This window comes from Dryobates pubescens, chromosome 2 (genome assembly GCF_014839835.1).
Source record: "Dryobates pubescens isolate bDryPub1 chromosome 2, bDryPub1.pri, whole genome shotgun sequence".
Lineage (NCBI taxonomy): Eukaryota > Metazoa > Chordata > Aves > Piciformes > Picidae > Dryobates > Dryobates pubescens.
The window spans coordinates 31,416,413-31,441,446 of NC_071613.1; the positions used below are offsets into that span (position 1 = coordinate 31,416,413).

The window sequence follows — 25,034 nt, forward strand, 5'->3', positions numbered from 1 at the left end:
CCGTTGGCCTGGTCCGGGTCGGGCCGCTTTCGTCCCCAAACAGCGTCAGAGCTAGCAAGCAGGCAGTGCCGGGCCAGCCACCACCGCGCCGTACCGGCCTCCCCGTGGACCCCGGCACCGCGCGATGGAGATCGAGTTGCCCCCCGCCGCCTGGGTGAGCGCACAGCCGGCGGTGCAGGAGCGGAGGCGGGGGCGCCGACACCCCCAGCTGCCCCCGCGGGGCCCGGCTGGGTGTGCGGGCGCGGGTGGGGCGGCGGTCACGAGGTCGGCGGAGCACGTGTCACCGCTCCGCCCCTGCGAAGGCGCTGAGTCACGGTGGGAGCGGGGCGGGGCCGGGCAGCCCCCCTCGGCACCCGCTCTATCGTGGGGACCGGGTCGGGTCTCTTCCCGTCCTCGCCGGGGGCGGAAAGGTCAGTCGCAGCCTCTGGGAGTCGCCTCTTTGGCAGCTGCCCGCTGCGGGCAGCCTCGGGCCGGGGCAGGAGGTCGAAGGCACCGGGGAGGGTTCGGGGGCTGGAGCCAGTCCCTGAGGGAGCGGCTGAGAAGGTGCCTATTGCCGGAGGGGCTGTCCACCCGAGCGCAGCCTCGCGTCGCTGTCCCCGGCGTGCCCCTGTGCCTCCTGCTCCTTGCTCGGGTGAGTTACCGGAGATTGCCTTCTGTTGTACACCGCTGCCCGTCGCAGTTGCCTCACCGGGGCCCTGTCCCCGCTGGTGTGCGAGTGGCCCGGCCCGGCAAAGTGCTGTTGCACAATCATGCGATTCCCTGGGGCGGTTTCGGGTCTGGCTCAGCCTGTAGCACGCAGTTTGAGAAGTCACCCTGCTTTAGGGTGACCCTGGCCTTCGCCTGGGCCGCTGGGGGAGGGGCTGTAACCGGGGTGGTCCCCTCTACCTCCGCCTGTTGGAAGCATCTCTTGTGGGGTTTGAGTCAGTGCTTATGGAGTCTTGACTCGGAGGCTTAGGAGTATTTGTCTGTTTTGTTTCCTTGTGCTGCAAAGCCTCTTCTGAAAGCCTGCAAAAGTTCAGTACTTTTGTAGTGCAAACTAGTTGCACGAGAGTGTGGGGTGAAAAACTGAAAATGGAACAACTCCGTGTTGAACTTACATAAGAATTACGTATTTTATTGTTGGACTTTAAGATGGGATACATACCCGTGTCCTTTAAGTTTAAAGCTTAATCTGGAGCTGCTTAAATTCTTCCAAAAAGTCCAAATTTAAGGCTCAAACTTTCAGTTTAAGGCTCACTCTTTCAGTGTATGTCACTACGGTATATGCAATGTAGTAAGAGTTTCTTTTTATGTTGTCTGCCCTTCCCTTAGGATATGTAAATGTGTCCGTCCTACAGGTAATGTCTAATTAGTGGTGTTGGATATACCTTTTTCTGATTCACTGAATGCAGCTTTTCTGAATATTGCTTTTCTTGGGCCACTCATAGCTCTGCCTGTCCTCTTTGTTGTTCTAGCCCTGAGTAGCATGGCTGTGACCTCCACCTTGCCTCCATGTTTTCTTGGAAAATACTGCAATAAAAATCAGGTTCTTGGCCCACGCTGCACCAACAGTCTGGGAATTTCTTTTTGCCTATAGGATCTAGCTGTGTAATTTTTTTCTCTCATTTCTGAGAGAATCTTGACAGGCTGGTTCTGGTGTGTTTGCTGTTGTATCTGCTTGCCCAAACCATTGTTACTGCTCTGCTAGCAAACTTCATTTTTGTTACTATTTTATCTGCTTTGTCAGACCAAGCCATCTCTTGTACTTTTTCCTCAGCTCCACAGCTGCTGGTTTCTTCTCTTGCAGAAGCCTGAAAAGGCATTGCATTTTTAAAAATAGTGAATTGTTACCATCTTTAATATACAGTTTAAAACATTTTTATAAAATGGCAAATTTAAATACCCTTTCCCATAAAACATTCATTCAAAGTGAGAGATGGGGAATACAGTCTTCATTTACCCTTCAGATTTTAAAAGCCAGTGAAGGGGAAGGGTGGGCGCTTGTGGAAATGGAGTCCAAACTCTTAGTCTTTTATGTGCCTTGTAGCAGTTGTCATAGCAGTAAAGGTGAATGTGAATGGCTGGGATTGATTTATCTCCTTAAGCAGAATATAAAATTGCCACTTCCTGTTACATACTTCTGTGGAAGTCATCAGTGCAATAAACATTAAATATTCTTGAAAAGCTATTTCTTTGCTGTACCTCTATGCCTGGGAATAGGGTGCACCTCTGTACATGGAGGTGAAATGAGATGTTGCCTGTTATGCAACACAGACATCAGAACATGTTAAGAAAAAATAATTCAATGGAGTAAGGTTCAAGATGTTTCAAATCACTTGTGAAAGCATGATAGTATCATAGTAGCTTGTTCTCTTAAATTTAAAGATAACTGAAATAGTTACCTGTAAAACAGTTCAACACGCTCATCAGTTACTGAATTTTAAGCCTTATAACAAGAAGAGAGCAGAAATAATTTACTTTACAACAAAAAGAATGAAGCTGTGGGTTGCGCTTAGGCTGAAGTAAGATCATCTTTACTAACTGGCAAAACTAAGTAGGTGAACATTTGAGTGGTTTTGTATGTTAGAGTTTTTCTACCTAGAGAACTACCCTAAAGTGTCTCCAGCTCAATTAGCATGATCCCTTCAGTGTAAAGGGCTTTAAAATATGTACAATTCCTTGTTAATTTTTGAGGGGCCTGCTGCCTTTAATTATCAAGTTAGTATGTTTGTTTTTTATTAGCTAATGGCCTATCATTTCCACATGAGGTAGGCTTTGCAGGCAAAGACAAATGTGTACTACTCAGGCCTGGCAAAGATTCTTTGGTTTTTGCATTGATGTTTTGGGTGGTTTGTCTTTTTTTTGTTTTGTTTTGTTTCTTGATAATGAATTTTAATGACCTTGTTGAATGGGAATATCTGATAAAGAGAGCTATGGAAATACCTGTTTATGTAGATAAATTTCAATAAAGTATATTTTTAATGTAATGCTATCTACTAAAATTATGGTCAAGTTCAGAGTAAATGGATGAGAGAGTATCACAAGCTCTATTGTACATTTATTTTGACCCTCTCAGTTCTTGTGTGCTCACCTTGATATTGAATTGCACTGAAAAGCTTTCCTTCAAAGCTCATAAAAGGATATCTTCAATTAAGACAGTGGTAGAGGTAATGCAGTGCAGTATGTTTGGCTGAAATGTATACAGTCTAATAGGAGCTGACTCTGTCAATCCCTTCAGGAGAACACAGGAATTGGTGGTTATTGTTATTGTAGTAAATCTCCTTAATATGATCACTGTTCTATAGTTTGTCTTTAAAAGGTGGTACATTGGAAATTGATGGAAGTGCCAGAAGTTAACTGCATCTGAAAATATGATTTGAAGTTTGTGGTTAGCAGTCAAAGTTGGAGAACAGATTGGCTTTCAAAGTTTGTTGGGTAATGTTTGAAAGAGACCAAACTGGAATGAAAGAGAACATTCAGTGTAAGCAGAGGGCAGCTGGATGATCCTGTGTGTTTTCAAGAATTTAAGACATCTTTATAGTGCTGTGTGGGTGCTTAGGAAGGTCTGTGTATCTTTCCCATTAATGTTTGTGGGCAAGAATAAAGTTTGACCATGTGTCCCTTCTTTTTTTTTTTTCCCTAACTGAAGAAAAAAATCAAGGCAGTGCAATATTTATCTTTAAGAATGATGCAGGTTATATGTAATACTGAAGGATAAGGATTTTGTTGAAAATGTGTCATACTACTGTATTTGTTATTGCATCTGAATACCATCCTGATTGATTTTGGTTTCTTTTCCTCAAGTTTCTATACCTGAAATTTGCAAAGCACAAAAATACCTGTTTGATAGGTATTGCTACTTTTGTGATCCTGACTGAAATTAATATAGCAGTAGCATATTGAATATACTTACTTCATTAAATCTCAGATACCTTTGTGGAATATGCTGGGCTTTGTGAAATGATGTTGAGGAACACTAGAAGTGGAAGGAGCTAAGTGAAATATTTGTTTATTTACATTCTCAGTAAAATCAATTCATACTATTCTTTAACACTGGAACAGGTTGCCTGGAGAAATGGTAGAAGCCCTATCCCTGGAAGCATTTGGGGGCAGGTTAGATGGGGCTCTGCGCAACCTGATTTAATTAAAGACATCCTTGATCACTGTGGGGTGGAGGTTGAACTAGATGAAGTCCCTTCCAACCTAAAGCATTCTATGTTTCTATTTCTGTAATTTTTTTCTTTGCAGTCATAAAATTGTTGTATTTGGTCCTTCAGTATAACCAGCAAACCCCAAACCATCACAAGCTGTCAGAGTTTCTCTGAAATTTTTTGGAATGCATTAAGTTTTTAAATGAGGTTGAAAAGTTGATTGCAAGCCCAGAAAAGGATGAGTTTAGGGGAGGAGGATGAAGTATGCAATGCTCAGATGAAGACCGTAAATGATGCCAAATATGCCCATGCCTGTGGCACTGCACGTGTACTTCACTGGGGGGAAGGAACTTGATTTTTATGTCTAGAATTCTACTTCTTTCCTTTTTTGCTCTTTGAAATTATAAAGATAAACTTTAAAAGAATAAACCATTTGCTAAAATTAGGCCAGTTTGTCAAAGCTTGATCTATTTGATTGTGTTGGCTGAGGCTAGTACAGTACAAGTCCAGGCAGTAACCTGTCACCATTAATTAAATATTAATCCCTGCTGCTGTGCTTGAGTTGCAGCCAGCAAAAAGTCCTCCAAAGCTACTGGGTTAATCACCTAGATAAAGTTTATTTTGGACTCCATCTCATTCCAACCCTAAGTAACCTATTACTTGAATATCACACATTCTTAGAGAACTTGATATGGCTTGAGGTCTGTTCAGTTTTCTGATACAGTGTATTGCAGCAATATTGTGCCACAGCATACAGCTTTAGGTGAAGGAAAAAGAATACAGTGTGTTGGCCAGATTGTTTCTTTTTGCAGTGGTAATCTAGTTTAACTAGTTTGGGAAACTCTACATCTGCTACCTAAGCAAGTCTTTCTATGCAGCCCAATGAAAAGTCAGGTAGGAGGATTTGGAAATCATGACTTTGTGTTATCCAAAGATGACTGATGACACAATGAACTTAAATCCTTCTCAGGATTGCTCAACAGTAATATTCTTATGGCATATTTGTTTTATTGAGGTAAACAATTAAACCAGCCAGTCAGAAATTAAGCCAGCAATGCTATCTGTGGTTTATTACCCAGTTTTAAACTGTGGAAGGCTTATCTGAAACAGATATGGGCAAACATGTTTCAAGTAAAGATAGGCTTTGTATGCTTTTATCTTTCCTGCCCAGTAACTGTTTCCTGTACAGGAAAAGTAAAGCTAGTGACAGTCGCATATTAATTGGCAGTAGCAATAACTTAATGGATCATACAGCACTTAAGTTTTTCTAAAGTATAAGAACAGTATTACTGCTCTCTGCAGCATAGTGCTAAAGCAAGCACAAGAACAGCTCTGTCTCTGATTTTTTTTTTTAAGTCATTTTTAGGTGCATTTTATTTTTTTCTTTGTCACATTTTAAATAAGGAAATAAAAAGAACACATTCCCCAGCAGAGTATCTTGTTTTAATATTAGTTTAGCTTTACCTTGGCTCACATAGTCCAACAGTGCCTATTTCAAATAGATGCAAAATCTCTCAGAACTATACATTAAACAGTTTTATCCTTACTCGATTTCCTTATCCAAATTAATATTATTCGACTGCTTTGCAGAAGAGGTTTATCTTCATCTTATGAAGCATCTTCTGTTTTCTGTCTTTAGCCATATTGAGTTCTTGGTCAAATATCTTGCTCAGTTTTCATTAACTGACACATTGATTTATTTAAAAAAGTTACATGTTGCTACATGGCCTTTCTTTGGCTCTTAATTTCTACTTTAATACTCACCTTAAAAGAACTAATTTAAGGGCTTCAATATATTGGTCATGGAGATGTTGAAAAGCTTAAAGGAGTTAATAAGAATGTTAATAACCCAAAGTTAAGTTAGCATTGTTTTACAAGCAGCATGTACCTGCTACTTAGTGGTAATTTAATAATCCCTAGCACAAGTAATAATTGGCAAGACTGTGGTAGAATCGATAAGCTTAGAAATAATACTTAAATGAGTCCAATTTATATACTAGAGTTCTAATTTAAGTTTTTTGATTGTCAGTTTAGAGTTCTGATTTTGACTTGGTCGGCTGCAGTTTTCATACTGGAATAAGGAATGTAAAATGTTTAGCTAAGTTATGTCAAAGGTGCTTTAAATGACTGTCAAATTTTCCTGTCTTTGCAATTAAACCATTTCAAGAAATGCATCTTTGTTGTTGATGCTATTGCAGTACTGAGGGAGTTGAGACCACCCAACCCTGTGCTTGTCTTTAGTCTTGACTTTTAGCCCAACTTTTGCAGTATTATGAGCAATGTAATTAAAAAAGAGAAGAGAAAGGAAGAGAAAGTTCCTTTAAAGTTGGATGTTGCAGCCGTAAGTTATGTAAGACCAGTTTGAAACCATCTTTCAAGCCTTTTAAGGAAGTATCTTCCGTATGACTATGAAACATAAAGATCTCAACTTTACCCTTCTTGTCCCCACCTCTGCCTTGCAGTTTCAAAGTTTTATTGCTGCTTGCTGTATTAGTTTTACATGCTGTCTCTTTTAAGTATAAAAGGGGACAAAAAACCCTACTCCTGGAGACTGATTGCAAAACGAAGTTGGCATGCTTGAGAAATTGACTCAGAAGGAGTTATATTGATAGAGGCTGCCTTTAAGAAGAGATTTGTTTTATGATTAAGGGTGTGCCTATTTGCTGTGTTTGAAATTAATGCATACTCAGTGTTGAAGCAGTGCCTTCTACAGCTGAGTTATGTGCAAAGCTACTGTGACTCTGGTTTGCTTCCTGCTCAGATAATCACCACTGTTTAGCCATAAAGAGCTATGATAGATCCTAGGGGGTTCTGTGTGAACCCTTGTAAAATTAGTACCTTCTTTCTGCTGCTATAATTTGAGTGATGCAATTCCTGTGCTGCTTGGGCTATTGGAAGATCCTCATTCCCCAGGCCACTCACTGTTGATGGAGGTCTACCACTCTGGCTGCTGCTTACTTGGATGTAAGCAGCCTATCTTTGTCATATCCACAGCTGGCACATGTGTTTTTGTACCACATGGGCCTGGATGCTTGGTCAGTTCTTCTTTCTTTCTTCAGGAACTGCTTGATTAATTGTGTGCTGTTAGGTAAGAAGGCTGAGTTTGGCTTATAAGAGGGTATTTACAGTAGGATTGTACACAGTTATGTGACTAGATGGCATGTTCTGCAATCAGTTGGGTAAAAAAACAATGGGAAAAGAGGGTGGGCAGAGGTGCATAGGTGGCTCTGAAGTTTGGTACAGCTCAGCTCACATGGCTAACAGTTCCTCAGAAGCTTTGTGGCTGGAAAGAGAACATGGAAAGAGATTTGAGTGTCAGAGGTCATCTGAGGTGTGTCAGTGGGAGTATTCCACTCCAGCTTGTTACCTTAACACTTGTCTTCACCCTGCTGCAGAAGTAGTGACTGATATGTATGTACCAATTCAAGTAATAAAATCACTAAGTGTCCTTGGAACAAGTGTACTGTAGACCCTGGGGCAGTCGGCTGTGATACTTGTAAAATACATGGAACAAAACTGAGCGAACTTTTGAAACAAATAGGGTGGAAGTACTTCAGTAACAAAAATGGCACTATATATGGTAATATATAAAAAAACCCCATAACTTGCATTTGAAACTCTCATGATTTCTGACAGAATTTTAATTCCTTGGTGATGGAAATGGGCATCATGTTTACTTGCCTCTCATCTTTATGTGCTGTAACAAGAGAATTACAGCACAGTGACTTCTGAAAGTGTGCTTTCTGATTTGGTTTTAGTATTTAGAATCATAGAACATTACCAGGTCAGTTCTTCAAGTAGTATAAATTGTTATGACTCAGTGGAATATTACAGATCTGTGGAATGTTTTCCAGCTTGATTTGTGATCCTTCATCATCTGCCACTTAAGGAGTCTGCACCTACTGCTCTCTGGAATCCTTGCTCAGCTGATAACCAGTGTGAACATATCTAGACGTCTTTCATATCTCAAAGTTTCTTTTTGCTGGCAAAATGAAAAATGAGAGCCACTTCAATAATGAAACTGTTAATGGAGTGCTTGAAATTACTCTGAAAAACTCTATTACTAAGGTCAGAGCCACAACTACTTTAAATTCAGAATGAAGCTTGGGATGAGAGTTTTTGATAAATTGTGTGTATGTGGCAGTGATGATGAACAAGGTCTTACAAAATGCAAGTAGTGATGGCAACAGTTTGTAGCTGACTCTGAGTAGTCGTTTATCCTAAAAAGATCTGTCAATTAATTGTGCTGTAGACAACTTTAAGAATCTTGCCGTTTTTGACGATGATTTAGTATAATCTGATATTCCCCTCCCCAAGTATTTGCTGAGGCATAAGGAAGTAAAAGTGTTTTAGTTAAAACCAGAAAACTATTTAAGGTCCAAATCTGATATTTTCTTTGCATTCCTTACCTTCTTATTTCACAAGTGGTGATCTTAATCATTTTTCTTCAACAAATTGATTGTAATTACATCTGAAAGTAGTCAAATCTTCTCTAGGAAAAGCATCTGTAAGTGCTGATTTTTAGAAACAGTCTGTTAATTATAGCATACTGTTATACACTTGCAAACTGAACGGTCTCTTTCTTCCTTGACATTTAATGTTTGTTAACCATACTAACATGCCTGGAGTGTGTTTGCTGCCTAGGGATGGAAGACATTTATTGACTTGTTTGCTTGTGGTGAACAGTCTCGTTTTTGCCATCATAGGTACTGGTAGAGTGTGTGAGGGGACATGTATCAGGAATTTGCCTCTACCTTGATTTCTTAGGTACATCTACCCATTTAATCAGAAATCCAAAAGAGGCATCCTTATGATAATAGCTGTACAGGCTGTGAGCCTCCTATGTACTCCAGGGGGACAGACATGGAAGCCCCAAGGTAGTGGTAGGTGGTATAAGCTCTTGATTTGGATGGAAGGACATGATTACTGCTTTGGGGGGTTTCTTGTTCTTCTGAGGATATTGAGAGTTCCTGCCTTTATATAACTGGAGAAGAGATATAAAACCATTTACCTACCCTGGTTCATGCCTTGGAAGGTCAGTTAGGTCCTTTTGCTTACAGAATTTATAAATTTAAATACTACATAAGAGCTGAATTGCACCTCACAGAAACACAGCATTCAGTTCCTCAGTGGGTTTTCCTTTTTATTTTAAGCAAAAGCTGTCTTTGTGAACAAACCCAATAAATTGTCATGTTGACATCTGACATGTTTGCCTGACCCTTCTAGAGCTTCCTGATTTAGTTATTTAACTCTTCAGGACCTTAAAGCGAAAGAGCTTCCTGAAAGCTTTGTGGAGGTTGGTAACTTAGGGGATTGCTTTTTCCTGAGAAATACATGAATCACAGGTGATTAAGAAAATGAATAAAATCTATCCTTGCCTCATTGTATGAAAAAACAACTCTGATCATGTATCTTGGAGTGGCTGAAGGAAGTTGGGAAAAGCTATACAAAGTCCTTTAAATAATGATTTTTGTGATGTTTTGCAGAAATTTAGGGAGAATATTTTTGGTCTTCACAATTGAATGGTATTGACATTTACTGCAAGTCTTCCATATGTCACTAATGAAGGCTGTGCAGTGTCAAATACACCATTTAATGGTAAATCACTTGTTTGGAAAGGTAGTGTCACCACAGCAAAAATATGCTGCATTGGCCTTTCTTCCTCGCATCTTACAATCTCAGTGTCCAGTGGTAAGCAATTGAATAGCAATGTGGGTTTCTGCCTTTTTTCTGTTTGTGGCTTGGGGGGTGTTGACGTTTTATCTTACCTCCCTTTGTAGAAACTGAATCACCCTTCCAAGTATATTTGGAGTTGAACGCTCCAAAAACAAAACAAAAAACCACCAAACAAAACTTGACCCTATTTTAGTCAAAACTGTGCACTGACACTAAATTCACAGCACTCTCACAAATTATGTATGTGAAAACTACACATTAAAGAGACTGATCCACAAAGGTGTTTAACAGCTATGCCCCACAGGGTGCAGTGGCACTTAGGCACCTATGTACCTTTCTAGATGTGGCTGATCACATCGCAGCTGACCACCTCTGGAGCAAACTGTATTCCTTGAAACATAACTATTCTTAAGCTTTTAGTCTTAAGATTGTAGTTCTAGGCTGGTGAGGTGTTTGTGTGACAGGTTCTCTGGGTTTGAAAGCATCCTTGCTCGTTCTTTGTCAGCTTAGCCTGGAAGTGTGGAATAATTTCCTTGATGTAGCCTTCTGGAGTAGATGTCTGTTTCTGAAGGATGGCTAACAGATGTGTGCTGGCAGTACAGTTAGTGAACCTTATTGCTTTCTAACACGCACAGATATTCCAGTTGCTTGCTGTTGTAGTTTGGCCCATGAACAACAACAAAATGAGATGCTTGTGAGATAACTGAAGTTAAACTTGGTGAGACATACTCTTCTACATCCAGGCTGTAGTGCAGCTGTAATGACCCATCTGGTGCCTGTCCCCATAATTTGCTCAGCCATCAGCAAAATGACAGCTAGAAATGGAGGCTTTACAGTAAGATCCCAGTGCACTGAAAATATGTAGTACAAGTCCTAAATAATCCTGGAGAGTATTTTGACTTACAGATACACTGTTTCCATGTTTGGTTTGAAACAGTCTTTTCTAAAAAAGTATCTCATTCTGATGAAATTAAAATAGTGGCTAAGAGGTAATAAGCCCAGGTTAACACAACCTGATAAGATATTTGTAGTTTTGTTAGTTTCTTTTCTCCATTTCTGTTTGGGTTTTTTATGGTTTGCTTTGGGTTTTGTTGTTGTTTCTTTGGACATAAGTGTGTGCTGTAGTTTGGCTGGATCCTGTTTCCTAGATGACCAAGCCATTATTATAAACAAATCCTGTTGTAGATAAACTAATGAGTAGCCTGCAGCAGTGTCCACACACAGCACATGCCTGGGTGGGTACAGCAGGATAGGCTGAAGATGATAATTTAACAGGTAATTGTTTTCCAAGTACCGTAGGTTCAATATATAAAATTAAATGGGACACAGAGGCTTTTGTATTCCTATGGTTAAAAGATAAGCAATCTTCTCAGATGCTGTGTATTTGCTGCATTTTCTGTTCACATGTAAGGTCAGGATTTTTTGCTGTGTAAATGACAAAATTTAGTAAATGTCAATTTTATTTTTTTTTTATGATGGAGTTTTAACTAGGGAGGGGAAAAAACCCCAAACATGAAGTCGTTAAGACCAGCTTTTCCTGAAATGAAGTAGTCTTCTGTCTGAGATGGTTGCTATTTGAATACCTTTCAAAATGGAGTTAAGTGGTGTGCAGTACATAGTGATAAGACAACAGCTAGGAAATCAGCCACAACAGAACCACTCAGTTTACTTGGTGGGGCACACAGCCCAGTTTTGTTGATGTATCAAGCATGTGAAAACAAATAGACTAATCCACTCTCTTATAAAAAAATCCCATGTTTTTTGCCAGCCTCTCAATTCCATTATGCAGCTAGTGTACTAGATTGTAACTTGAATACATATTAGTTTTGTGTACTTACTGACTTCATCATTTTGTAATGTTGTGATGCAAGATAGAGTAATGAAGTAGCAAATAAATGGCTCCGTTAAGCTGAAAGAGGGATTCAGAATTTCAGTAGAAGGGACCACAATGAGGATGTGAAAAAAGATGGAATTTAGAGTATTTAGAGTAAATAATCAAGATGAAAAAGAATGGAACCCATCTAATGGAAACAGCAAATCTCTGAAAACATGTAAGAGTTATTGCTTTAGGTACTGATGTTCCAGAAAGTACTCTGAGATGTCAAAAGATTAGGACTAAGTTTAAAGAAGTGAGTTGTTGCCTTTTTGGCTTTTTGCTTAGCAGCCAGGGTAGCACTTGTAAATATGGTCATAGTTAAATTTATTCAAGAAAAAAATCATCATCAGCAGCTCACAACATTAGTCCTCACTCGATCTTTTTCTTTAGGCAAAGGCAGAAATAGGGAAATTTGGAGCAGATACAATGCAGGACAGATCTGGCTATCAGTACTAGATAATAACTTCTGAAGAATCTTACATGATATAAAGGAAAGTACCAATGCCATATGTAAGACTTTGCTTTCTGTGAGCATTGAAAATGAGACAGTAGGTTTGGGCACTTTCTTGTTCGGTAGTGTGTGTTTTTTTGGTGTTCTGTGGGGTTTTTTTGAGGTTGTTTTTTGTTTGGTTGGTTTTGGGGGTTTTGTGGGGGTTTTGTGGGTTTGTTGTGTGGTGGTTTGTTTTTATGGGGTTTTTGTTTGGTTTTGATAAAGATGTTGAGGCAAGATCAGTCCTGGGACCATTCAGTCTCTGGAAACCACATACTCTGTATTAAACTCTTATTTTAAAGCTACCTTCTGAAATATATGATTAAACACTTTAGAAAAACACAGGTACTTCTGGAGTGTCTGAGACAAAGCACGAAACAGTCTGCAAAACGATCTGCAGCATTGAGGAAAAAATCCCCCTGTTCTGCTGTACCACTAACGGTCACCGCAAGGCAGACTGAATGTGGTGGGAAGAGGATATACATCTGTATTTCTGAGTCTAGAGAGTAATGAGGCAGAAGGGAGAATGTTGTTCGGGCTGCTGTGCCCCAGGCTGGAAGGGAGTGCTGTGAGACTGACACAAGTTCAGTGTTTTCAGGAGTGGCAGGGAGGTGAGGATGGATTGATTCTGCAGCAAGAGAAGAGAACCATTGTCGAAACGCTAATCACGCCCCTCCTTTTCCTTTTGTTTCCCAGTCTTGCTGATGAGCCGTTTTATTTTACCTGCTGTGGTCTTGCTCTGCTGTTAGCATTAGGATTTTGTAGCTTGTGGAGGTGAAATGAAGTTAGTGCACTAACGACCGTGAACAGCCTATGACGGCTATACTCTATTGCAGTTACGTTCTTGCCCGTTTTACTTTCCTCAGGCTTTAAAATACCTGCCTTTTCACTACTACTGAAGAGTGCATAAAGTATGTTTCCTTGGCAGTTTGAAAAGCTTGCTTGCCGTAGGATATTGCTTGCCGTAGGATATATGGCATGGGAAAACCATCATGTTGTGAGCTGTACAGATGTTAGCTGTAGCCTTTGTTGATACCATTCTTGGAAGCTGACTCTTCAGGTGAAATACTCTCCAGGAGTTATTTCTGGAGTGAAGGTTGGGAGAGTGAATGGGTAGTTTCCAGAATTGCACTTTCAGAGGAAGATTGTTCTTCTGGCTTTCCAGGGCCTCTTCCCATCTTTGTCAGAATATTGACCACACAAAGCTTTTAGTGAAACTTTTAAGAACTGCAGACAATCCAGCCAAGGAATTTTTCAATTAAACTAATTTCTAAGAGTAGATTCTGACAATTTGGCATTTATTAGGAGAGCCTGATGAAATACAGTGGGAGCTGCAGTCTGAAATATGAGATATATGTATATAAGGAGAAAATAAAAGCTAAACACTTCTAGCTAGTGAAATACTATGTTCCCATTCCTGCCTTGGCAAAGTATTCTAGAGGTTTCTTTCATGAAATCTGCTTACAAATACTTTCATTTCAGGGACTGAGCTTCCCAAGACACAGAGTCAACATTTTTCAACATATTTATATAGATATGGAGTGGAAATTCTCATGTACCATCAGTTCTTTAAAATTATGGCTTTCCAACCCTTTTTTAAGCTGTTACCCAGTCAGGCCTTAAAACAAAGTTTGGACAATATATTGGGCATCTAAAGACTCTCTAGTGCATGGAAGAGCAAATGGGCATCAAGAAGCAGAAGCTGGCTGGTTTAGTGTCAAGACGTACTGCTTTATTGTAAGTCCAGTAACACTGCTAGTGAATGGCACAGTTATGAAAGACAGAAAAAAAGACACCCTCTTATGTCAGCCCAAGCACACTGTCCTAGATTGCCAGCAAGGTTTTGGTGAAGAACATGGGACAGTAGGCAGCTCCACAGAGCAGTCGGGGATTTGACCTTGTGCATTCACAAATCACAGGTTGCTGTCATGTGGCTTTGTTTGACAGCTGTCTGGTCTGTCACGTTTCCAAATCCTAAATCCAGACATCTAAAATTGCTAATGTACCCCTCTGCCCTCCAGTGTAAATAGCTTTTGCCATTCCTTTCCCCCCATTCTTCGCATAAGTACTGCTGTTTGTTTGCATTTGTCGTGTCCTCACTGCCCTTTCCACATTCTTGAATTAACTTATTTAATTTCCAGTTCTAAGGGACTGAAAATTGTGAGTCAGCTTTCAAAACTCAGTTTCTTTGAAAGAAATTATGTTGTGGGGCTAACTTTGTCTGCTGTCTGTGCTTTCTCTGAAGTGTGATGTTTGTGTCCAGAATTTTTTTTTTTTTGCTGTAATTAAATAAGTAGCTTCCTTGAAAAAGACTTCAAAACCAAACCACTAGTTACCATGATTTCAGAGCTCACATAAAAACATTGAGTGATTTATAAATGATTCTTAAAACCTGCTTGAACAAAATCAGTTCTGGAGGATAATGAGGGAAAGACCTTCAGCTGTTGCTACCAATGCCTATGCTTTCCTTAAGTGGTAAGATGCTTCCAGTGCTTTCTCTTGCACTTGCTTTATTACTTGATCTCATCCCTTCCATTATCACTTAGTGTCTTAGGTCATTGATCCTCACTTCCTACATTTATTTTACTTTTTTTTTAGACCAAACAAGCAGAATTTAGGGGGTACTTTGCCTTCCCTGAGTCAGTCACAGGAGTGTTTTCATGCTTCTTGTGGGTTGCTAGTTGAAGCTCTGTGCTGAATGCAATAGGCATTGATTCTGTTGCTCTTTCTTCCATTTGATATCTTTCTTCTTGGAGTTAGGTGCTAACATATCATAGGAAAGAAAGACAAATCCTTGTCTGGTGAGAGATTCTGCTAGGGTTCTCTCAATTTGTGTTGCAAAAGACACGAGTTTAGGTAGTAAATGTGCAAAACCCAGAATGAGATCTTCCTTGAGGGGACAGCTACTAACAGCTTGAAAGCTCTGTCTGAGATAAAATTGTTTCTTTGCTGATACTTGAGCCACTGGATGTTTTCACTTTACCACTGCCACCTGTAAAGGGTTTATATTCTGGATGTAAAACCAGTCAGATAAACCAAACAGGAATGACATGAAAGATTAGTATTTTGTTTAAAGCATAAAAGTCAGTCTATGAAAATAACATGAAAACAGGGTGTCTTGCCTTTTGTTTACTGCTAAGGAGCAAAAAGAGTTAATTGTCAAACTTTACAATATAGTCAGAGATTTTCTCATAAAATGTATAACAGACTCTGCCCAGATGGCAAATGTTGATATGTAAATCTAAAACTTGAAAATTTCCATTGGGGACCAGATGGTGGCTTAATGTGAATTGTTTAACAGTTATGTTTATCTTATTAAAAGTGCCTTTATGTGTCCAAACTAAGCTATCAGTGTGGTGGAAGAGCATATCACTAAATGAACAACAAAAATCAAACCATGAGTATGGAGTGCCTTTTGCTTACATGAATCATGGGAAGCAATGAATGTCCTATCTGTTGAGAGAGGCTCTTCCTCTAAATTGTGAAGAAAATACTATAAGTAGAATTAAATCATTGTTTGCCTTCTTGGGAAAAAAACCAACACTTAGAACATACTACTTTCCCAGAAGTAAGAAATGATGGGCAATGGTAATCCACACATTATATACCTTGAAATATTTCCCCTCAGTGTAGGCCCTGGTGTTCAGTGGGAAAAAGCTGAGCTGTGGGCAAGGGGGAAGTATCATAGCTGCAATCCCTGCCAGGCACAGGTCCTTCCTCCTGCAGAGGAGGTCTGGCTCTGCCTGTGGTGCTTCTTGTCTCTGCCAGAACTGTTTCCTCTGATGCAATTCAAGAAATTGCACAATGGAGGAAAGAACAAACGGGCACTTGTGGACTCCATCACATGAGGTACTGCTGGTGCCATTACAGTAAATATGTCTGAAATTAAGGGAAGTGGTTAGCATGGCTCCAAAGGGCAGCAATGAGCCCTGGGTCAGATGAATCTTTCACAGGACTCACATGCTCCAGTTCAGATGTGAGTTTGCGTTCTCTCATCCCTCCACTTGGATCTTTCTGAGACTACCACATGATGTTGAGGTATCTGAAAATCAGAGGGTAGTGTAGCTACTGCACAGGCAAGAAGTAAGGTAGGCTTAAATAGTGTTGACTAAACACTTAAATACACAGTGGGGTTAGTGATACTTTCACAATGATGGGGGGGAAATGCTTCAGTGATAAAATAGAGTGCCTGCCTGTGTCTGTGGATAGTTCCATGTCTGTGTGTGTGTGGTCAACAAAGCAGAGAAATCATTCAAAGAGGAAGGCTGTGAGGGAAGGCTGAAGGAACAAAATTGCTTTAGACTGTAATTTTTATTTTTTAGTTCTTTGCCATCACCTCATGCTGGGAGCTGTGATTTACTCTTTAGGAGTCACTGGTCAGTGCTGATTCCATTAACCTGAGGCTTTGGACTTCCTTCTTGAAGAGAGTAGTATAGCTAAAAGCATTGTCTGAAGTGATGCATGCATGTTAAATGTTGGGTTAATATTTAATTGGTGTGCTTGTGTGATATTACATGAAAGCATGTTGAACAGAAAAGCACTTCTTCCATGGAACTCATTCATGTGAAGAGTAACTACTTGAATTGTTATTTGAAGTTAGGGTAATATTGCTGTATTTATCTAGGAAGTTTTCAAATTGGAAATAGGAGGGTGACAACTTTCAAAACCCTACCCTTTTGGTTTTAAGTGCCACAAACAACTAAATTAAATGGGGAAAAAAAAAAAAATGGTGTTCCTGACAAGCATCTCTCTCCAGGGTAGAGGACAACACCCTTTAGCAAGGCTCAGCCCTTTGCCAGGGATAAGATACTGGGCTAAACAGAGTCCGTTGAAACACAGTGACAAGGAGCCAATCAATGCAGTCATGTTTGTCAAACAACAGCCCAAGATCTTACAAACTGTGCAAGCATATTAATTAAAAAATAATAATTTGACTTGCTGAATTGACCACTGCGTACACACAGAACTGTGTGGGGCAATGTAGAGATTTTTTTTGTGTTTTGGCCAGCTGGTGTGTGTGGAACTCTCATCCTGCAAACAAGGCAGCACCCAAGCCTACTTGTGATTAATTGATATAGCCAGTAGTATGGCTGAAGAATTTAGTGGCTACGCTTAAAGTTATTGCACAAAGGCTGCATGGTTTTTTTTCTCCTTAAGGAAAATGTTATGCTTTTTCATTTTTTATATATATATTTAATCACTTTTGGGTTTCATTATTTAAACTGAAACTTAAACTGAGCACCAGTTCTGCTATTTTTATGCTGTGGTCTGTTGCAACTCAGGGAAGAAAACAGAATCTGTGAAGACACAGCCTCATGCATTATACACATACAACAACAGCAAATCTTTTTAGTCACACTTTTAATGGTGCCTTGTAAATGAATAATTCAGAAGTGAGCCCTAAAATCCAGATCCTGCAGTTTTATCCAGAACATATTGCAAATGCTCTGAGACTAGGAAAACAGTTTTGAATCTGCTGCAGAAGGAGGCAGTGAGCAGCTGGTAAACTACTGGCCCTTAATGAAACTATACCATATTGCAGTATCTTCAATTACCACAGAACTTAATTAGTTCATTTTACCCTGCCAATCTGGAGAGACCAAACATTGTCTTGGGCAGATCTTCATTGCTGGCTGTTAAAGCTGAGTTTGGTCTCTCCCAGCAAAGTGTGTTAAACATGTCTTTATATTTGGGGATGCCTGCATTGTGTTGCACACAGATACTTTATGTAACTGACTAGAGAAATGTAATTTTCTAAGTAACTGGTAGAATTATTTCATGCTGTATGTAAATATGAGTGCTAATGGTACAGAATTTTTAACAAAGAAATGAGAATATGGAATTGGTTTGTTTGAATGTGAGCTTGTCCTAAAGCTTTTTGTTGTACAGAAGGGATTGTTCTGAATGGCAACATGACTTGGCCTTCAGGTTGCTTTGCTTCTTTCATATGATAATAGGCTTTAGAGAGAAGGAAATGTTTTGGGTTGGTATAACAGCAAAATAAATATATCTTGGGTGTAGAACTGTGAACTGAATCAGTAAAGTTCTGTTTGTCACATTTAAGTTTGGTGTGCTAGCGTGATGAGACTGCCCAACATCGAACATTATTTTTGCTACTGTTGCTAAAGGGTGCTTTTAAGAATAACGAAACATGCCATGAAATCAAAACTCCCAGGCACCAGCTAGAAATTGTTGGCATTTACCCATTTGACAACTGTGGCTACCAAGTATTAAAATTCTGTATCAGCTGATATCCAAATTAATGATTTTTTTTTTTGTTGTTAGTTGCCTTCACAGAATAAAATAGGCCAAGCTTCAACCCTTACAAATACTGAGAATTTGAAGAGCATAAAAACCTCCAAACAGTCCACTAAGCCACTTCACCCCCCCAAAAAAAACCCCACCCTTTATGCAATAAATGGAAAGAAACTACAGTCAAATTGATTAATATTAGCCAGTTGATTATGTTTTTCTTTAAATAGCAGAGCATAGTTTGCCCTCTGAAACACTAAGTGCAGAGGGTAGCTGATTGCCCAGAAGTTTGTGTCACTGTCAGCTATCTCATAATTACTGACTCTGTGATGAGCCAGAGGCAAACTGATTAACAGTATTTGACACCTACTGACCTTTAGTTTATACTCAGCTGCTCAAACCAACAGCATTTAGAACATCAACTTAGACTAAGCTTTAAATTACAGGGTTTTTAGTAATAGCCTTAATAGTTGTATTTAATGCTAGAGTGATGTTGTATCACTTGTTGACTTTGCAACCAGGTTAACCCGAGTGAAGCCTTGTTCTGCTGAACCAGAACCGAAATATTTTAAAATACCATTTGCAGTATGGGTATTGTAGTTACTTTAGACAGCCTCTGTCATGTTTTTAGTCAGGCTTTACAGTTTTATAAAATAATCTGAAAACAATTTGTATGGGCAAACTTGGGCATTTCTGTTCATCTAAAATTACTTTCTTCGTGGGACATCATTCATTCTATAGCTTTATGTTTTCTGTGAGCTAACCTAGGAAAGAAGAATATATTTGTCCTTTGGCTAGTTCATGTTTACCTTACCAATTGTAACACACTGAAAGGTTTTGTAGACCCATGTTTTATTTAGGTAGTTTTGTAGGATTAAGAGAATAAAGCCTGAGTTACATGAGTCTACCTGTTTAAAACAGAGATTAAAACTTTGCTGTTCTAAACCAGTTTTGCTGCAGAGGATACTTGCTTAAAAAAGGCATTTCTATTACAGGACATGAACTTGATTGACATCCTTTGGAGGCAAGATATAGACCTTGGGGTGAGGCGTGAGGTTTTTGATTTTAGTCAACGACAGAAAGAGTATGAACTTGAGAAACAGAAGAAACTTGAAAAGGAAAGACAAGAGCAGCTCCAAAAAGAGCAGGAGAAAGCCTTGCTGGCTCAGCTGGAGTTAGACGAAGAGACGGGTGAATTCATTCCTGTTCAGCCAGCTCAGCACATTCAGCCAGAAAATACTGAGCAACCAATCACTTTTTCACAGGTAAACTCTGCTGTGTGTTTGTGAATGTATTTAAACCTTCTTCCATTCATGGGAAGACATAATTCTATGATGTTAGTGGTTATCTAAAATGAATTTGATTTTGTTGCTCTAATTTTCTAAAGATGCACTAATGTTTTCTTGTCTGGTTTTTTTTTTTTTTTTTCTCTCATAACTTTTCCTATTTAAACCACACAGACTTCAAAACCAGAAGCGGAGGCATTGTCCTTTGATGACTGCATGCAGGTCTTGGCAGAAGCATTCCCATTTATAGATGACAATGAGGTAAAACTGCTCAAAACAGCAGTGCCATGACCAGTCTTCTCTTACTAAGATTTGTCTTCAGGATAATATTGAGTCTTGTCCTCAAGGTGACTCCAACCAGAATAAAGCAGTGTAGTAGGCTTTAAGTAGGGCTGTATCCAGAGGGCATGGAGTTGTACTCCTGTGTTCCTGTAGTCCGTATGCAGTATGCAATGCCAGCTGATGGCAGCCACTGCAGTTACTGCAAATAACAGGACTGAACTTCATTGGTTTGTTCCAATGAGCTTAGTATAGTTCTGTGAGAGTCAGTGCCTTTGAGTTGCTTTATTTACATGTGCTGACCCAAATTGTCTGTGTAAGGATAAACCCTTCACAAGCCAGTTTCTAGATTTCCTACCCCCCCCCATTTATTTTCTTAATAGGAAAATGCCCTTTTATGGGAATATTTCTATATTATCCCATTGTTTACAGAAAAGGTTTTTGTTAACAAGCACCTGTCTGTTTGTTCTACAAGAATGGTAAAACAGATTCTTTCATTTGGAAAATGAGAAGTTCAGTCTTGAGTGGAATTAATTTTTTAACTTTATTTATTTGCTGTTGTTTTGTTTGGTTGGAGGGGTTTAACTCTTTTTTTTTTTTTTTTTTTTTTTTCTTTTTAACACTCCAGTCTGCTTCAGCTGCATTTGAGTCACTGGTTCCTGCTCAGATTGATAATGACCCGGTTGTCATTTCCTCTGATCCAACTCAGCCACCTGACTCGCTAGTTCCACTCACTGGTGCAGAGAATATGCAGAACATAGAGCAAGTCTGGGAAGAGTTGTTATCTCTTCCAGAGTTACAGGTAAATGTTCAGTATGATATGCATCTGAAGAAAATGGTGTGATATTTTGGAAGAGTATGTTGTTCTGGAGAATGCAGTACAGTAACAGGTGTTGATTACAGCTATCATGTTGGATTCTACACAAGTAGGATGTCTGTAACTCAGTATAAGCTTTAATTTTTTAAAAGTCATAGATTGGAAAATAAGTGAGAGGAAAGAATTTAGTTGCTTATCTAAAGGCTTTAATAATATACAATCTACCTTCCCAATCAGAACTTCCCCATGTTTAGCAAATCATTGTTTGTCTTTGTCTGCAACTTGTTGCACCGTGACCATGGTTGAAGTTTCAGCTGCTTAAAACTGGATGCTTCTGAATTATGGATCTATAGGGGGAATTGTTTCCACAAAGTATTACTGTAAATGGGTTTTGGGGTGGTGTGTTTTTGGTTTTGTTTTGGGTTTTAAGCATCTGATTGTTGTAATTCATGGTTTCTTTTGCATTCAAGTTTTATCTAAGGAAAAGGGTTTGTAAGGATAATAGAACATATTTATACATATATGAAAGGGTCAGGTACAGTTCTATAGGGTTTATGTATGTTTAGTAAGCACTAATTATAGAATGTACATGAATATTTCAAAGGAAAAAAATAACATCACTGTATTGTGCATTGCAGAGCACATCTACATATGCTTTTCCTCCTATCCTTATGTTTCTACTTACATTTTCCTTAGATTTGACTGTAAAATTAAATAAATTTACTTCCAAATTTATTACCGTGTAACATCATCATGCCTCAGCATGATGCTGCTCTGCTTTGTGCTGTTAATTCTTCCAAAATTTTCTTAAGTTTTGTAGTCTTTACTGCCATGGTGGTCTTAAAAGCTGCACAAAGTAGCAAGGGCAATTGACTGTGAAGAGGCAGTAGTGATACTGAGAATACATTAAGAAACTAACCTAAAATTATCTGTTGCTTCAATTCTGAAGAATAGTAATTGAGTAATCTTCTAAAAGAACTGCAATGATTAAATTAAGGGCATCACCTTTTACACTTTGTTTGAAGAATAGAAAAGGTGTCTCATATTCAAAACCATTCAGCCTTGAATGATCTCTAGTTAAATAATCAGTGTGTGGTCCCTTCTTAAGAGAAACAGAACAATTTTGGTAATTGCCCAATTCTTTGGGGACAGCAGGCACACTTATTTCAGCTTCAGTTAAGAAACTGTCACCCTGTTGGAGGGAACACTGGTCTTGTACCAGTGAAAGCCCATCAGAGTAGTAGATTTTGAAGCTCACACTGATGTTAGCTGGCTTACCTAAAAGCCAGTGGAGTGAGTTAATGTTTGCAAAGCTTCATGTTAATACTGGTTTTACCTCACTACGAATTACATTTTTCTGCACTGAACAGCTGCTTCATTCAGTAACCTCAAAAGAATCTTGGCTTTTGAGGAAACTATTGCATAACATGAAAGTAAGAGTGTCAAGTAATTATCTGCAAGCAATGTTCATTAAGTCTCATTCAATAATTTTACATGTACTGTGCTTGTACCATTCCTAGCAGTGGTGCTTGTGAGACGTTGATACCTGGTAGCTCCAGAATCTCTGCCAGCAATTTACCAGAACAGGAGAGGGCTGTACAGCTTCCTTATAGCACTTCAGCATCTTGCTCTGAGTCTGAGAAGCTCTGCTTTCATATAGCTCTCTAAATATCTTTGTCCAGAACAAGTTGCTTCATCCTCTTGCTTAGGTATCTAGTCTTCTTCCAAGATTACCTCTCTGCAGTAAGTGTGGTCATCTGTGTTAGAGCAATGATATAATGCCCATTTTATGTGCATGTTAAGTGATAAACTACTTGATGTTTGTAGGTTATAGAAAAATGTTTTATCAACCAGAGATGTTACTCAACTTCTCTCTTGCATTTCCCATGTAGTGTCTTACCACTGAAAATGATAACCTGGCTGAGGTGAGCACAATCACAAGCCCTGAAACCAAGCCAACTCAGATGCATAACAGCTATAATTACTACATCTCATTACCCATCACGAGGAAAGGTGTTAACTGCAGTCCAGATTTCCTGGGTAGTATTGAGGGCCCGTTTTCCAACGTTTTGCCACCAGAAGACACCAGCCAGCCAAGTGTGAACTCTTTAAATGATATGTCCCCTTCAAACTCTGATTTCTGTGAGGATTTCTATACCACCTTTATTGATACAAAGGCAAACGGTGACACAGCAGCAACAAACACTATCAGTCAATCGCTTGCGGAAATTCTAAGTGAACCTATTGATCTTTCTGACTTCTCACTGTGTAAAGCATTTAATGGCAACCACTCAGGAGCTGTACCAGAATGTAATGATTCTGACTCTGGCATTTCATTGAATGCAAATTCTAGTGTTGCATCACCTGTACACTCTGTTGAATCATCTGCCTATGGAGATAAGACTTTTGGTTGTAGTGATTCTGACGTGGAAGACATGGATAGTGCTCCTGGAAGCGTGCCACAGAGCAATATGAGCTTGTACTCTTTGCAGCTCCAGGATCAAGTGTTTCCTTCTGTGGGGCCAAGCACTCGAACACCTAGCTTGTGGTGTACAAACACACCAAAGAAAGAACCTCCTGCTGGTCCAGGCCACCCCAAGGCTCCATTCTCAAAAGATAAACCTTCAAGCCGCCTTGAAGCTCATCTCACAAGAGATGAGCAAAGAGCAAAAGCTCTGCAAATTCATTTTCCTGTTGAAAAAATCATCAATCTCCCTGTTGATGACTTCAATGAAATGATGTCTAAGGAGCAGTTCAATGAAGCCCAGCTTGCACTTATTCGAGATATACGCAGGAGAGGCAAGAACAAAGTGGCTGCCCAAAACTGCCGTAAAAGAAAACTGGAAAATATAGTGGAACTGGAGCAAGACTTGAGTAATCTAAAAGATGAGAGAGAGAAATTGCTTAAGGAAAAAGGAGAGCATGACAAAAACCTTCGTGAGATGAAAAAGCAACTAACCACCTTATACCTTGAGGTCTTCAGCATGCTACGTGACGAAGATGGAAAGTCTTACTCTCCCAGTGAATATTCACTGCAGCAAACTAGAGATGGCAATGTCTTTCTTGTTCCTAAAAGCAAGAAGACAGAGACTAAACTTTGAAGAGCAGCACAGCTGGCTACTGTTCTTCAAGTTGCTATTTTTGTATCGTGATCCTGATAGTTTTTACTGTGAGGTGGAATGCAGGATTAGGTAATATTTTTCAAGTAATTCTATGCAATTATGATTTTAGTTTATGGAAGATGCAAGTTTAAAACTAATTGTGTAATAAAGATGAACATATGCAGAATTTGTAATCTCACTTTGATAACAGACATTTCTTTCTTATGGCACCACTTTGACTGGTTTCCACATACATGTAAATATTTAAATATTTATGTACTGTTCCTATCTCTTGTTATATTCATAGATTTTTATATATATATAAATGATTTTAGCCTTCTAAATATAATTCCTTGCAAGACAAAACAGTATGACTTTTTGACACTTTTTTAAATAAATATGCAATAGTGTTTGTTTCCTGTTTTTCTTACACATTTATACTTGCTTTATATTTAATATATAATTTTAATGTAGTAGGAAAGTTAATACTGAGTGTTTTTTGATTTCTCACTTCATTAAACTTTTTTACAGTCTCTTTCATACACATTGATTTCCCTAAAGAAGGGAAATCCTCAGTACTTTTCAAAGGCTGTATCTTCTTGTAACAAATGAGCTTAACAAACAGAGGTGTATGACACAGCATGCTCGGCATTACTAATCCTTCATTCAGCATAACTTTAACTGCCTGTTGGAAGGATTGTTGTGGTAATTTTAGGCTATGCCTTTAAAATTTAGCTGCAGCTTTTGAGCTTCAACCCACCCCAACTGTGTTACACAGAGCTTCAGCTCTGAGAAGTTTACATAATTTCTGGTTTGGGGTTTTTTTGGTTGTTTTTCTTTTTAAACACTACTTAAATTCGTGGTGCCCTCTTTCCTCCGAAGGCAGTTGTCAGCATTATGCATTTTTTCTAACTACAAATCTTGTACACTTGAATAATCCTAGAAGTACACTCTCCGTCTGCCTTGGATCAGCACGCAGCCTTTGTCACTGCTCTTACTTTAGAGCTTAGGGAAGAAGATGCAGTGCCAAACAGTGGCACTGTTTGGAATCTGCGCTCGATTAAGTGAAAAGCATTGTGGAGTTGAAATAATATTTATGAGAGAATAAAAATTGGGCAAATAAATGG

The 25,034-nt window shown here is 39.2% G+C and overlaps 1 protein-coding gene across 1 annotated transcript; it reads left to right on the forward strand.

The window, feature by feature from the left end:
- Positions 1 to 24,149, forward strand: NFE2L2 (NFE2 like bZIP transcription factor 2). Its single transcript, XM_054174176.1, has 5 exons — positions 1 to 154; positions 19,420 to 19,689; positions 19,885 to 19,971; positions 20,618 to 20,791; positions 22,699 to 24,149. The coding sequence occupies exons 1-5, from the start codon at positions 125 to 127 to the stop codon at positions 23,905 to 23,907; spliced, it is 1,770 nt and encodes a 589-aa protein (XP_054030151.1). The 5' UTR covers positions 1 to 124; the 3' UTR covers positions 23,908 to 24,149.
- Positions 24,150 to 25,034: the final 885 nt, after the last annotated feature.

Coding starts and splice junctions, on each gene's coding strand:
- NFE2L2 (XM_054174176.1), top strand. CDS start 125: ATGGAGATCGAGTTGCCCCCCGCCGCCTGG. Junction 155..19,419: donor AGTTGCCCCCCGCCGCCTGG/GTGAGCGCACAG, acceptor TTTCTATTACAG/GACATGAACTTGATTGACAT. Junction 20,792..22,698: donor TATCTCTTCCAGAGTTACAG/GTAAATGTTCAG, acceptor TTTCCCATGTAG/TGTCTTACCACTGAAAATGA.